Source organism: Ascaphus truei, chromosome 6, assembly GCF_040206685.1.
Source record: "Ascaphus truei isolate aAscTru1 chromosome 6, aAscTru1.hap1, whole genome shotgun sequence".
NCBI lineage: Eukaryota > Metazoa > Chordata > Amphibia > Anura > Ascaphidae > Ascaphus > Ascaphus truei.
In genome coordinates, this window is record NC_134488.1 from 20,942,643 (window position 1) to 20,957,355 (window position 14,713).

The 14,713-nt window shown below is 40.9% G+C and overlaps 1 protein-coding gene and 1 long non-coding RNA gene across 5 annotated transcripts in view; one reads left to right on the forward strand and one right to left on the reverse strand.

Moving 5' to 3' along the window:
* Positions 1-14,713, forward strand: part of CLSTN1 (calsyntenin 1) — an 84,771-nt gene that overhangs the window by 27,333 nt on the left and 42,725 nt on the right. For all 4 annotated transcript variants that reach the window (XM_075603579.1, XM_075603581.1, XM_075603580.1 and 1 more), the window contains exon 2: positions 7,131-7,253. In XM_075603579.1, the coding sequence (XP_075459694.1) occupies positions 7,131-7,253 (123 nt within the window). The remainder of the gene's footprint in view (positions 1-7,130; positions 7,254-14,713) is intronic.
* On the reverse strand, positions 8,225-8,774 carry LOC142496724 (uncharacterized). Its single transcript, XR_012802092.1, has 2 exons — positions 8,638-8,774; positions 8,225-8,402 (listed from the first exon to the last, which is right to left on the reverse strand). It is a non-coding gene; the product is annotated as an uncharacterized LOC142496724 (long non-coding RNA).

Sequence of the window (14,713 nt, forward strand, 5' to 3'; positions counted from 1 at the left end):
GTGTTTGAGAGATCAGAACTCTCCTACTAAACACAGCAGATCTGTTCCCAGATAACAATGCATACAATTGTATGCTAATGTGGGGTAGTGTGAAGGATCACTGACAGTATCACCATTCCAGTGTGTGGTTAAGTGGGGGTGCTGGGAGAGATATTTAACTATGTGTGGTAAAGTTGAGAGATCAGAACTCTGCTAATCAAATGAATAAAGCCTCTCCCAGCATCCTCCCATTTCAGACCTGCTCACAGCTGATCGCGCTGCTGTTTGGAGTGCGCTGCGCGATCCCAACTGAGATCAGAGGCGCTGCGCGTCACTAGTAACTCCACCCACACAGCAACCAATCGCCACCAAGCTAGCCCGACAGCCGTTTTGCTCTGTCCACGGAGCTTTGGCAATGGCAATCTGAATGCCCGAGTCCCCTGCTGACTCTTTATAGCGGGTAGTTTCCATAGCTATGGAATTAAACAGTTAACAAACATGCTCTCTATCCCAGTGGTTTGTATGGTAGTTTGTTTAGCTATAAAGAATATAAGCCTAGAACTCCAAGGCAACTAGTGCATAGTATGAAGTTAGCACTTAAGACAAAGTTGATTAAAAACAAATTAAAAATAAGAGTATATGACATTAATGGTACAATTATGAGTCACTGGTCGAATAACCACCTTGCACTATCTAATGAGACATAATATAGTTATGTTTATGATTGTTAGACAGTAACCTGATGGATACAGTTTGTCATATGAATGGACTGTATGTAAAGCCTTCACTAAACCCTAAGGGGTAATGTGTTAAGTTTATAAATCCATTCAGTTTCTTTTTGTAATAACTTTTGGTTATAGTTCCCCTGTCTGCAAGAAGGACCAATGACACCCCTGCGAGCACGCGGCCTGCATATGGGACAAGGGTTAATACGCTCGCACGGGCCCCACCCTTCACCTTCGCAAAGGTCCCTTAGATGAGTTAACATCTCCCCTAAATCCGTCCAAATATACCACCATCACGAGCAGCACACAATTGGGTGCGTGACTTAGATATGCTATCTGGTAATATACACTGCTACTCTAGCCAACTCACCTTTCACCTGTGAATACTTTTAGCCACGCCCCCGGCCATCCATAAACCCCCTCCAGAGAATGTTGGAGCTCGCTCTTAAAAATAAAATTAAAATAAAAAAACATGTTTTATAGACAGTTGTCACAGGGGCCATATTTTATTTCCCACATCTGCTGACTCTTCCCTTATCTCGACACTCTCAGCAATATACAACCCATCTGGCCCTTTTAAGTGTGCCATACAGGATATAATCCCCCCCCAATTAAGCTCAGTTTAAGCATGCACAGATTCATGAAAAGCCAGACCCCAAATATTGTATTTTCAACTTCAAACTAACCTCTTAAGCACCAGGTTGATTAAAATACATAATATATCATGATATTATCATGACACAAATTTATACACATTAATGTCAAGCACTTAGTCACCATTATGTAGCAGATTTACGTGACGTGCCATTGGTGTATCTTGTTAATTGTCTGCGGAAGTTACATGTTCTCTTATGCGTCTTCATAATTCCTTGAATGTTTTGACCAGTTAACGCATTGGCATGTTATCAGGTAAATAACCCGGTCGTTTTGCAGTTTATAGAATTGTGGATATGATATTCCTGCATGTGGTTGGTATCCCAGAAAGATTTTCCTGGTTGAATATGCGGACATGCGTAGCATGAATTGCAGCGATAGCAGCCCTTAATTCTATCCTCTAGCCAATTGGTCTGTTTATGAATTTGAAAGTGGCTATGGACCAGTGTGTCTCTGCTTCTAGACCTTCTGTTTGTGATCATGGTGGGTCTTTTGCCCAACACTTTGAGATAATTATCAGATGTTCATATGATCCAATGTTTCTCAAAGATGGCTCATATTCCTGCCTGCCGCTCTTTTGATGTTTGTGCCAATGTACCTGATCTCCTTTGTAGTCTTATTTTGGTCTAGTGCAGAGTGAAGTGCCTCAGGCTGTATTTTTCGCACTTTTATATGCCCTTTTTTAAATATAGATTTTTCAGGCTATAGCTGCGTTTCAGAAATCTTTATTTTAGATCTTCCACCTGTTCTTCAAAATCACTTTGGGTAGAGCATATGCGTCTCAGTCTTAAGTACTGACCCGTGGGTATACCAGTTATAAATTGTTGGCTGTTTCCTGTTAGCAGGTTATTGGTGGATGTCTCCTTTCTGAACACCGTGGTCTGAATATTTCTTATTTCCAGATCTAAGAAAGTTTTTCGTTCTCTGCTATATTGGTATGTGAGTTTGAGATTCAGGTTATTGGCATTGAGGATTTGAATGAACTCCTATAGTGTCTCTTGGTTACCATTCCAGATTAGCAGTATGCCTTCTATGAGCCCAATCCATAGTTAAATGGTACTGGTATATTGCATAAATTCATTACTAAATACATTGTTCTCCCACCAGCCTAATAGGCTGGCTGGAGAAGATGGGACACAGGATGGCTGTGCCATAATATTGTAAATAATGCTTATTCATGAACAGGAAATAATTGTCTCAACAAAGTCTATTAATTCAATGATAAGTCGGTGTTCTTGCAATATGAACTGCATGTGTGTAAGAAATATCTACAGGCCTGTAGTCCATATTCATGTTTGATAGACTTGTATAATGCCTCAACGTCTAAGTTTACTAACAGGCACTCTTTTGTGGTACAGATGCCCTGTAGTCTACTCAACCTGTCAGTGGTGTCTTTAACATATGAGGGTAATGTGGTAACAAATGATCTTAGTATTTTATCTAAATATACACTGATAAGTTCTGTTAAGCTGCCATTCCCTGACACTATTGGTCTTTGTTGAACCTTGGGACTGTGAAAAGTCTTTTGGAGTCAGATCTCAGGTGGTGTGTGTGTGTGTGTGTGTGTGTGTGTGTGTGTGTCTTGTACAGAAAGTATTTGAAGGCAATAATTGGCATTAGCATGTGCTGTGCGATACACTTTCTGATCAGCGGGCTATGGGAGGATTTGTTCCTATAAAGTTCATCTAGTTTTGGATGTTGGGGTATCATTGTGCAACCCAAATGTTAAATGGGGTATCAAACCATATATCCAGGTATTTAAAACTAGTGACCGGGTCTAGAATGGTATTAGAGTTGTTTCTGGTCTGTAGCTTTAGAAATTTAGTCTTGGTCCTAAATATCATTGTTGGTCTTGTCAGGGTTTAAAAACGGTTTGTTTTGGGAAATCCAGTTTTCAAGTCTCGAAAAATCAGATTGAAGAAAGTGTACAATGTCAGAGTCTAGGGCTGTGTGAATAGAAGATGTTCACCTGCATACATGTGCATTGAAGCTCCTTTTACAAGCTGTGGGTAGATCATTAATGAAGACTGAAAAGAGTACATGCCCCAGAACAGAGCCTTTTTGGGACACCACATGTGATATCCAAGGGATTGGAGTTAGAGCACGAGAGACACCTGTTGGGATCTACCTGATAAGTAGGAGTGAAAACCATTTAAAGCATGTTCTCCTACTCCAGAGCAGTGGAGGTTATTTAACAAGTTAACGTGATCAACAGTATCAAAAGCCTTTGCAAAATCTAGGAATATTGCACCAATAAATTGTTCCAATCCACGCTGGATCTCATTGCAAACTTTTTGGAGGGTAATTATCGTGGAATGTTTTGGGCGAAAGCCAGATTGGAGTTGGCTAAAGAAATTTGTCTTGGTATTGTAATCACTTAATTGGGTGTGGACACATTTTTCCATGACTAGTATTGAGAACTAGTACTTCCTATCTATCTATCTAACCTGCTGAGGTTCTAGAGAAGAAAGCTGATTATCTAAATGCAGTAATTATGATCCACTAACGTACTGGGATCTGACCTGTAAGCAAATAACCCAAATGTGTATATTGCTGCTTTATCTGCCCAAGTGTGTGTTTAAGCTTTCATAATATTACCTCTGTCCTACTGAGACAAATGATTGTTACTGGGGTGGTCATGTACTTAATGGGGAATTTACAGTGGGGTGTGATTTAGTGTATCTGATTTTCTATCTGGAAGATGAAATTGCTGCTCCCCGCCCGCCTCCCTCCCTCCCGTAGCTCCAGACAGCTCCCCTCCTCATTGGCTCACTGGCACACCACGTGACGTGTCACCGCTCGGGATTACAATCCTATTACAGCCCCTGCTGGCTGACGCGTCAGAGTGTAGTGAGCCTTCCAGTGAGGAGGGACTGGGGCCGACTCGGGAGGACATCAGGAGCTGGTGAGTGGCGCTGCATCCGGCCGCGTGCTATCGGATGCAGCGGGGACCCAGGCAACAGAGTCTTACGAACTGTTTGGAAATAATCAAGCACTGAATTGGGGTCAGGTATCAAGTTGATTCTGTACCAAGGAAAGTTGGTAAGATCAACCAAAAACTGTTGTGGGTTATAATTTCTAAATGTTTCAGTGAGTAGATTTAGGGCATGATTTGGGTGGTCTGATTTTTTTTTTCCTTACACAGTTGTATGGTCTGTGAAAATGTCAGGTAGACTACAAGAGGATTGGATTCTGCTGGTACTAGAGGATAGAATCCAGTCTAGCAAGGAATGGCCGTGAGATTTCAGGTTTGAGCAGGTGGTTTGGGAAATTAGTTTGGTTAGGTTTAGTGACTTGACTTGTGTGGATTTTGTTGTTTTTTAGGATCAAGCCAATTGAGGTTGACATCCCTGAAAACCTACAGCTCACACTTCCCGTTCAGAGCGGTATTTGAGCCAAGGAAATGAGTGATGGCCATCGGTGATTGTAGTGGGACTTTAGGAGGGCGGTAGATGTCAACAATAAGAATAGTGTTAGAGATGGGGAGGCAATTTTTTTCCCAGCTAGGATTTAAGAGGGTGGGCTCGGGGGGCAATTTAGCAGTGTAAATTGTAAGGAGTGTAAAACATACACTACACCTGCAAGCTCATATTGAACCCCCAAAATAACCACAACATATATAAGATATATATATATATATACACACACACACACACACACACACACACACACACACACACACACACACACACACACACGTTGACAAATCACCAAAAAAAAAAAAATCTACTCGCCACCTAGTACCAAACGTGTGCTGCTTGGGCCAATATTTACTCCCGGGGGTTAAATCCACTCGCCTGGGGCGAGCAAATGTATAGGTTTGTCGAACACTATATATATATATATATATATATATATATATATATATATATATATATATATATATATATATATATATATATATATATATATATATATATATATATAAACGGACCCCGCATCCACAAGACCGCACAATAAAGGCAACCAACATACTGACAATTATAAATACTTAAGTATATCAATGGTGCTAAAAGGGCCAGTATTAATGTAAGCAAGAGAAAAAGAAGCCCAAGAAGATGGCACTCATTCATCTACCTGGCTTCTTACAGTGCTTCTATATGTTATGTCAGACATGCTAATCAGCATATTGCTTTGGTTTACGCACAGGGGATCTATGCCATGTTTTAAAATTCTGTGCGATCTTTTATTCTGTTTTGTGACATCTAATTAATAAAATGTATTTTTGATATTGCAGATGGTATACCAGAGTGCTATCTTCTTGGGCTTCTTTTTCTCTTGCTTACATATATATAAGCATATAGGTGTCACAGAGGAGTGCTACTGAGCATGGCGATATATATTTAAAACCAGAGACAGAACATGAAACACAGACAGAGCTCAGTGCACATCCAGTGAAACCTGGAGTGAGCTTTTAACCATTTAAATGTGGGAGGGGGTGAGCTTCAACATGATAGGAAGAGCCACCTTCCAATCAGCTAAGACCAGCTGATCAAGATTTGTAAAACATACAGGACACCTGCAAGCTCATATTGAACCCTCAAAATAACGTGTGTGTGTGTGTGTGTGTGTGACAGAGGAGTGCTACTGAGCATGGCGATGTATATTTAAAACCAGAGACCTAGCATCTCCCACTCTTGGGGGAACTTGCCTGCTTGCAGTATGATTGTGACAAATCTTATACAGAGTGCTTTTCCTGGTAATGTACAGGTTAATAAAAGCTTCAATCAGACTTAGAACTATGCAACTAATTTTGACAGATTTATTATAAATCATTCTTCCTGGTAATGCACAGGTTATTAAGACTTTATATTAGTGTTAGGGACCCTTGAGATGTGGTCTGCCGTGTAGTGGCTCAAGGGCTTACAAAAATTTGGCCAAAATGTTAAACTAAAAGACCATTTTATTTAATTGATATCTATACATATATATTTAGGCACACTACCGTGTATAGGTTTCACTGGATGTGCACTGAGCTTTGTGTTTCATGTTCTGTCTCTGGTTTTAAATAAATTGTAAGGAGTCTTCAATATAAAGTAATACCTCTCCTCTCTTTGACCTATCTTTTCTAGAAATGGAGTATCCCAGAATGGCGATGAGTGCATTTGAGGGTTTTAATGGTTAGCCATGTTTTGTTGAGTGCTGGCTTTGGGTTTATGCGAAAAGTCACCATGCCCTGAGTTCATCTAGATTGGGCAGCAGGCTTACAGATATTTCTATCGGCGACAGATCGTTTTGGAATTCCAGAAGGGGCATTCTCTGGGGTATGGGAGTTGAAATGGGAGGACTTGCACACTCTTGATGCTTTGCTAAACCCTGCTATGCTTCCCTTGACTGCTTTGAAATTTATACATCTAAACAGTCACATGGCCTCCCCCCAATTAATCTTCCTGTTACATGCTGGACAATTAACAGACAACACAATTAAGCTTGCGAATCCTAATATATCACAGATCAACAACTAGTCAGGGTGGGGCAACTAAATGTCAGCATGTAACTGTAAGCTCTTCTGAGCAGGTACTCCTTTTCCTAATGTATACTTGTATGTATCCAACGCTTATTCCCATTATGTCATGTTATTTTGTTGGGTACATTACTGATGTGAAGTGCTATGTAAATGGATGATTCTATACAACAAAATACATACATTTTGTATTTTTGGGAACTTGTGTTTTTTTAATGTAGGATTTGGTACGAACATTGACATTTCTCTTTTTTTTACTCGGCTGTATGCTCTCCTCCTATACCAACTATATTTCTCCCTTCCCATAGTCAACAAGCATAAGCCATGGATTGAAACCACATACCACGGCATTGTAACGGAAAATGATAATGCTGTGTTGTTGGACCCCCCACTGATTGCCCTGGACAAGGATGCACCGCTACGTTATGCAGGTATGGAACTCCATTTGCCCGCACTTTTGTTTGTACAATAGATGTTGGGAACTTTTTTACGTTGTATTGCAGCAGCTATTTGGATCGTGCTGCAGAAATGGTCTCGTCACTTTTTAACATACATGTTTTCTTTCAACAATAATTATTACATTACAAGCTACTTTTTCTGTATATTTCAGATACACGCTCTTTCATATGTATGGAAAAAAATGTTCCTTTTGAATTTAGCCTGCCAAGTGAGTTAGTACTTCAGATGAAACTTATTTCTCAAACCCCCCCCCCCCCAAATGGGCTTCATCTTCAATATTAACTCAGTCAGCTTGCTAAATAAGTGCCATGCTAAACTCCTTATTCCATGTCCTATGGTTGAGTAACATGTTGCAGGTGTCAGATTATTATTTTGTCACAAAGGTAGCGGTAACAGCTCCTAGAAAAACAAAGAGCACGCCTTCTTGAGCTCCTAAGTACAACATGGTGAAGTTGGTGTTTGCCGTGTCCTGGAACTTGGTGGTGATGGTTCAGTCTTTTGGCTTATCCCCAGATATCTAGTCATTGCACCGGTCTGTTTTTATTCACATCTGTATACTCATCGCACTAGTACAGCAGTGATCAACTCCAGTCCTCAGGGGCACCAACTAGTCAGGTTTTAAGGCTATCCCTGCTTCATCACAGGTGGCTGTTGTTGAATGAGTCACTAATTGAGCCACCTTTGCTGAAGCAGGCGTATCATTAAAACCTGACTTGTTGGTGGCCCCTAAAGACTGGAGTTGGCCACCCCTGCTTTAGTATGTTCCTGTTCGATACAAAAGCCTCACACTGAAGCTTGGAGAAGATGTTGAGTTGTTCTGCTTGAACAGGTGCCTAGCCCCCGGGTTTCAGGAGCCCTCCCTGCCAGAGAGCACCGCTCAGGTGTGCAGAGAAGTACTTCTCAATTGTTCTGCTCCATTTGTTAGCAAATTGTTCATAAAATGTTTGGTCATCTCCTTACTTTCCGTTTAATCTACATGGTAGGATATACATCGCAGGTCTCGCAAGCAGCAAACAAATTGAAGTACCGATTGTCAGAAGCAGTAAGGCTGATTTTTATAGCTTTAGACAGTCCAAATTTTCATCCATCTTCCTTCCTCCTGCTGCCTTAAAATGTAGCCCCTGCCTATGAATGCAAAGGGGAGTTTCAAAAATAATAATGCACTAATTTTAAGGTACAATAATTCTTATTCATGGGAGAATATAAAATTCAAACACTTACAGTATATTGTTCAGCATAACCTGAAACCTTAACGGTGCCAGGTTTTTTGTGTCTGAACTACCGTATTTCCTCGATTTTGTAAGGGCCAAATCAATGGTGTGTCTTACAATCGAGAAAAATTACTTTTTCACTTACCATGTTTCAGGAGAGATCCCATGTCAGCAGAGGATGAATCGGGCGGTGGCGGCAGGAGAGCTCCCACGTCTGCAGATTGTTGAAGATGGACAGCAGGACAGGTCCAAAGTCTGCAGGTGAATGAAGATAAGAAGAAAGCGGGCGGGTGTGCTGTGCCAGATCATAATAGCAGGAGAGCTTAGTAGTAGCAGAGCGGCACAGGGGAACAGCTTGGGAGGTGCACACTAACACCGGAAGTTGATCGGTGTCTAACTTCCTGTTACAGTGTGCACCTCACAAGCCATTCCCCTATGCCGCTCTGCTTAGTTCTCCTGCTATGATCTCCCGCCACCGCACGTCCGCCCGCTGTCTTATATTCATTCACCTGCAGACTTGGGACCTATCCTGCCGCTGCACACCTGCCCCACTCTCGCCCGCTGTCCATCTTCAACCATCTGTAGACGTGGGACCTCTCCTGCCGCCACCGCCCGCTTTATCCTCCACTGACATGGGACCTCTCCTTAAACATGGTAAGTGAAAAGAGGGGGTTAGTACTGTAGACACTTTTATAAAAAAATAAATAATTTTTTAATACATCGATTCTAAGACGCACCCCGATTTCAAACATGTGAATCAGAAAAAAGGTGCGTCTTAGAATTGAGGAAATAGGGTAGTAGTTTTCAATCTTAGGTTCATCAATAAATCACAAACCTCACCACAGGTCAGCTACAATGCTGTACAATGACTGGGATCTGTGTGTTTTCAAATTCTAAACTGACAAATGTTGTGTTATTTGTTGTAACGTGCATGGAATGTGTGCTGTGTCTCCAAATTATGGCAGTTCTGTGGTTACATCTTCATTATGCAGAGGTTCTGAAATGTCACTGGCCACACCAAGTTCTAGATGCCTGGAAGAGGTGACTGGTAATAGAGAGTCAGAAAGACAGTGTTTATACTGTGTAAAACCAGGAAGTTAATAAAAGCAAAGCATGTGTTAGAAATTGAAATTAACAAAAGACATTTAAGGGCTATTCTAATCTACTAGTGTTTAGAAGTTTTGGTTAAAGCTGCAGTTCAATCAATATCCTACACGTGTTAAAAAAATAAATCAATAATTTAAATAATAATAAATCAGTTTTGTACTATGAGAAAATACTTGTAGCATTTAAAAAATAAATAAAAAAATGTTAGACATTTTTAATGTTTCTAATGTAGGAAGCATTTTTGTTTATTTAGAAACCATTTACAAAGTCACAACCCCTTCAACCTCTCTGGCTCTTGAGCCACGCCCTCTCTAGCAGTGCACCAATTGTATCTAGTGACTGCCTGGTCAAAGGATCTTCCACACAGAACTTTGCATTCTAGGTAATGTTGTCCACCAAGAACTGAATTAAATAACCCCGAGCAAAGCGATCGATTACAGGAGAACGGATTGATCTACAACTTGGCAAATCACTTGTCAGTGTGCAGATTGTATTGATGCACAAATTGAAAAGAAAAAAAAAAAGCTTGAGCTGCAGCTTTAAATTCATTAAATCACCCAGCATTCTACCTCTCCCTTCTCACATTGGAATTCTAACTTGTCAGGAGCCAACCAGTAACACAAATGTTACTCCTCACAGTGCCCTTTTGGTTATTAACAACTGAAGCAGTAATAATGTGGGCTGTTTGTGCTATCTGATTCATGCCAGAAAGACAGTGGAAAAAACGCTTTCCATGACCCCCACACCATCCTGCAGTTCCAGAAATATTAATATAAAGGCGAAAATAGTGCTTTATTGCTGCATTCAGTGTCCTTTGTGAAAATTTAAACTGATTGACTTTCCTAAGAAGCAGCAACCTTTTTGCTTTTGATTCCTGAAAGACATTTACAATGATAAATTGTTTAAGTATTTGACTAAATGCTTTTTACAGAGTGCTGTGCAGTTCCTGCACTATCAAATCTTACATGGAAATCATGGCGGATGATTGCTTAGTGCTACGTCTGTGCAGCAATTTCTCCGATCATTCCCATAATTAGATGAACATTTTAAGGCTACAATGCTTATCAACACTTGCACCCTGCCATTCCAAATGCAGAATCTGCGTGCCTGGATTCCCAGATGCCAGTCTCATATCTTATATTACGGCAGACGTAAGATGCATGGTCCATGTTAAAATGGAGATGTAGCAAAAGGTGACACTGTGTGCTCATTTGCATCTCATTCCCCATCCCTGGCTGCAGTGGAAGCACTCTTAGGCCGAGTTCAGGGTGCTTACTACACGACGTCTGCGCGCTTACGTGCGCACGATCGGAGCAATTACATGGTTTTCAATTAACTATGCAGGGTGCAATTTCTTGTAGCGGCAAAGTACAGCGTTGTCGCCACTACATTTTGCCACTACATCCAAAATTGATTTTTTTGGGGCGGCAGTCGCGTCATGTGGCCACGCCCCCAAACACCGCAACCTGACTCCTGCAGCCTCAACACAGATCGCTGAGCTGCAGGAGCGTGCGGTGGAGGCGCGCAGGGGAGCACGCAGCCGCAGCATGCACCCTGAACTCTGCCTTGTGCTAGGAGATAATGGGGGAAAGCAGGGTTGCAGACCTGTCTGAGACCTGGGAGTGGGCCCACAAGGGGTATTTTTATTTTCTGTACACTGTATGGTGGAGGGTTTTGTCACTTTTTTTTACTCGCCGTAACATATTTTGGCTGATCATTACACCTCAAATCTTTCAACTGTACAGCACCTGAAAGGGAAGGGGAGGGTTAATTCCCACTTGTGATGCTAACCAGGAGTAGGCAATGTTTGATCTGATATAAAAATATAAACATCTTCATAGCATAGGACAGTTCATAAGACTCAGGATTCCAGATAGTCCAATGTTAAACACACTCCCATAGATTATGCCACTAGCCATATAGGTAAGTCTTATGTGGTGGTCTAGGTAACCGTGTGTGGGACTGATCACATAAATGAAGTAAATGGATTAGTCACTGCTGACCTTGGGGATATTCTGGTCCTGTCCTGCGTGCTCCTACCAAGGAACAATTGAAGAGAGTACAGGGAAAACGGCGGTGCATCTGCTGCTGCTGCTGAAGATTGGAAACCACAAACTGCAGACCACAAAATATCCTAGGTGCAAAAATTTATTTTAGGGCATAGTAACAGCCAAAAAGAACACTCTGACGCGTTTCCCGTGGTATCCCACGCTTTATCAAAGAACTCTTTGCCGCCGTTTTCCCTGTACTCTCTTCAACTGTACAGCACCAGCACATTATTTTCTAAGCATTCATACTGGTTATGGTTATGATTCCTAATAAATCTGTACCCCTCAATAGCGTGCAATAATCTGAGTGTAGATAGGACTATAGTTTTCTAAATCATTAGAGGAATTGGCAAACTTAAAGCTTTAGACCAATCTTTTTGTTTGTTCCGTGTGAGATAATCCTCTTTATTACTTATAAAACAGAGAATAAAAAAATGACCTTGTGAATGAAAGGGTCGTGGTCAAGATTATATTTATTTGTTTCAGGAATGGTCATTAGGGGATTGATCCATTTTCATTCTATACAAATAATTTATGGTAGAGGCAGTGTTCCTACTTCCGAGCTGAGTCAGCTGCATTGTTCTTCTCATAATGGTGAACAATGCGGCCTTATTTCTGCCCTCCCCATGGAAAAGAATAGCAGTGGCTTTGTCCTGTGTTGGCCAGTAGGTGTTGTGTGTAAATGGTGAGAAACCCATTAACTAGGGATGACGTAGTTTTATGGAAGATCGGATTGCACTGACAAGTTAAGCTGCTTATCTGGCTCTTACCGCATTGGACTTGTTTCGATTTTAGCTGCTCAGATAAGAACCTGATTTCCGTCAGCTGTTCTGTCTGGTCTGAAAGAGTTAACTGAATTAGTGGCTTCAGATCAACATCAGTGTTAAGGTGGGCTTGAAGTCGAATGGTTTTCTCACATCAATTGATAGTAGCCATTCTTGCCTACCGATAACTATTCTATTGAATGGACATCTCTGGCTATCACTGTTTCTGAATGAGGCCCTAAATGCATTAACATGCACAAACTATTTCTTATTCAAAATCCTAATGGATCTTGGGAGCTTGACTATGGGTTTGGAATGGCATGAAGTCGCGACCAGCAATGGTGGGATCATTAGATGAAGAAATGGATAACCTCACTGGTCAAAGTGTGATGGTATTATGCGGTATAGAGGAACACAACTTTATTTCTGTTTAGTTAGAAATCTAGGGTTCCTATTCCCTTTTTGTACATTTTTTTAAATTTATTTCTCTCGCTTTATAAAAACTCCTTTATTGACATTGGAATAAGAGCTTTTAGAATTAAATTACAGGAAGTAATGCAGAATAAGTATTTGTTGTAGAAGCAACATAGAATGGTCAGAGCAGTATAGCCACACAAGTATTGACTAAATACTGAAACAAATATTAAGTAATGATAAACGGTATACTTTTAAATAAATCAAATTCAACTAAATTAACACACAATTATAATTTAGCATATGCCCAGTTCCATTTAAGACAATTAAAAAGGTCTCAAAAGTGTACTTTTCTTCTTGGTTTTATTATAAACTTTGTAAATTGAAGTGCACAACTTGGCTGTATTGTTTAAAGCTGACGTTTTTTTAATAAAAAAAATATATTTTTTCCCCATTCAATATGTGCATCAATACAATCTGCACACTGACCGATCTACAGCTTAGATAATCACTTGTCAGTTCTCCTGTAATCAATCGCTTGCTCCGGGTTATTTAATTCAGTACTTGCACAGCATTGTGGCCAATGTAGCCCTGGAATATGATTGACTGGGCAGTTACTAGATACAATTGGTGCACTGCTAGAGAGAGGGCGGGGCTCAAGAGCCAGAGCCTATCAGAAGGGGAAGGGGTGTCACTTTGGAAATGCTTCCTACATTAGAAACGTCTTTAAAACATTTTTTTTTAAAAATGCTACAAGTATTTTCTGATAGTACTGAACTGATTTATTTAAAAAAACAAAAACATGTAGGATATTGCTTGAACTGCTGCTTTAACATGTTGTAATACAACATTTGTAATTTTAATGACATTTTATCGTACCACACTGGAGCAAATGTTGAAATGTCTGCAACCTCAACAAGTCTCAGCCTAGTTGTGCAGTTTCTATCACTGCTACTGTGGTAGTCTGTAGATGAATCCCAAAGCTGGGGTGACACATTTCTCTTCTCCAGGCTAAGAACCTATGGCGACCAATGTAGTTTGCCTGGGAATGAGGCTGACGTACTGTCTGCTGCAGCCTGGAATGTCATGCAGCATTCCACTGAATAGCAATGAACAAAACTCTAAAACTGTGAGGTCTCGGGCAGGGCTTGAAAAGGGGCAGCATTTGTATAATTGGAACAAGACAATAATGGCCTTGTTACTGACATTTCTAGAACGGAGCTAAGTTATACATGCAGAGATTTCATGTCTATTCAGTTCAATCCTTCTTAGCAATCTATTGCCGTGAGTGTTTCCAACTGCGTGAAACGGTTCCAAATCTGTGTGCAGTCCAACTTTTACCTGGAGAGCAACAGTTGAGAAATATCGGGTCTCTTGTAAATACAAGTTTTTGTTCCCCACAGCATACCCCAATCCTTTCTTTTTTTTTAAATATCTATCTCCCCAAGTACCAATAGAGCAACCGCTACTATTGGGGGGGGGGGGGGGGATTTCCTGGAAAATGTTTGTAAAAGCAACCTAGCAGACCTGGAATTAGTGCAGAGGTTCTCAACTCCAGCCCTGAAGACCCCGCAACAGATTGAGCCACCTGTGCTGAAGCTGGGATATTCTGAAACCTGACCTGTTGGGGAGACTTGAGTACGAGTTGAGAAACCCTGGGTTAGTATATTGTGGCTGCTTTTAATGGTGTTCTCACGGTCAGCAACTTCCCTATTGTAAACCTTGGTTAACTTCCATCTTTACCATTTACGGTGGCCTTGTTAGAATAAATCTGGGAAGCCTGTGTGCAGGTAAAAGCATAGATGGTGAATTATTGTGAGTCACAAATAACATGTAGGCCTTCATAACTTGCCACCCTTTCGGCAACTTCAGACCCACTTGTGCAATT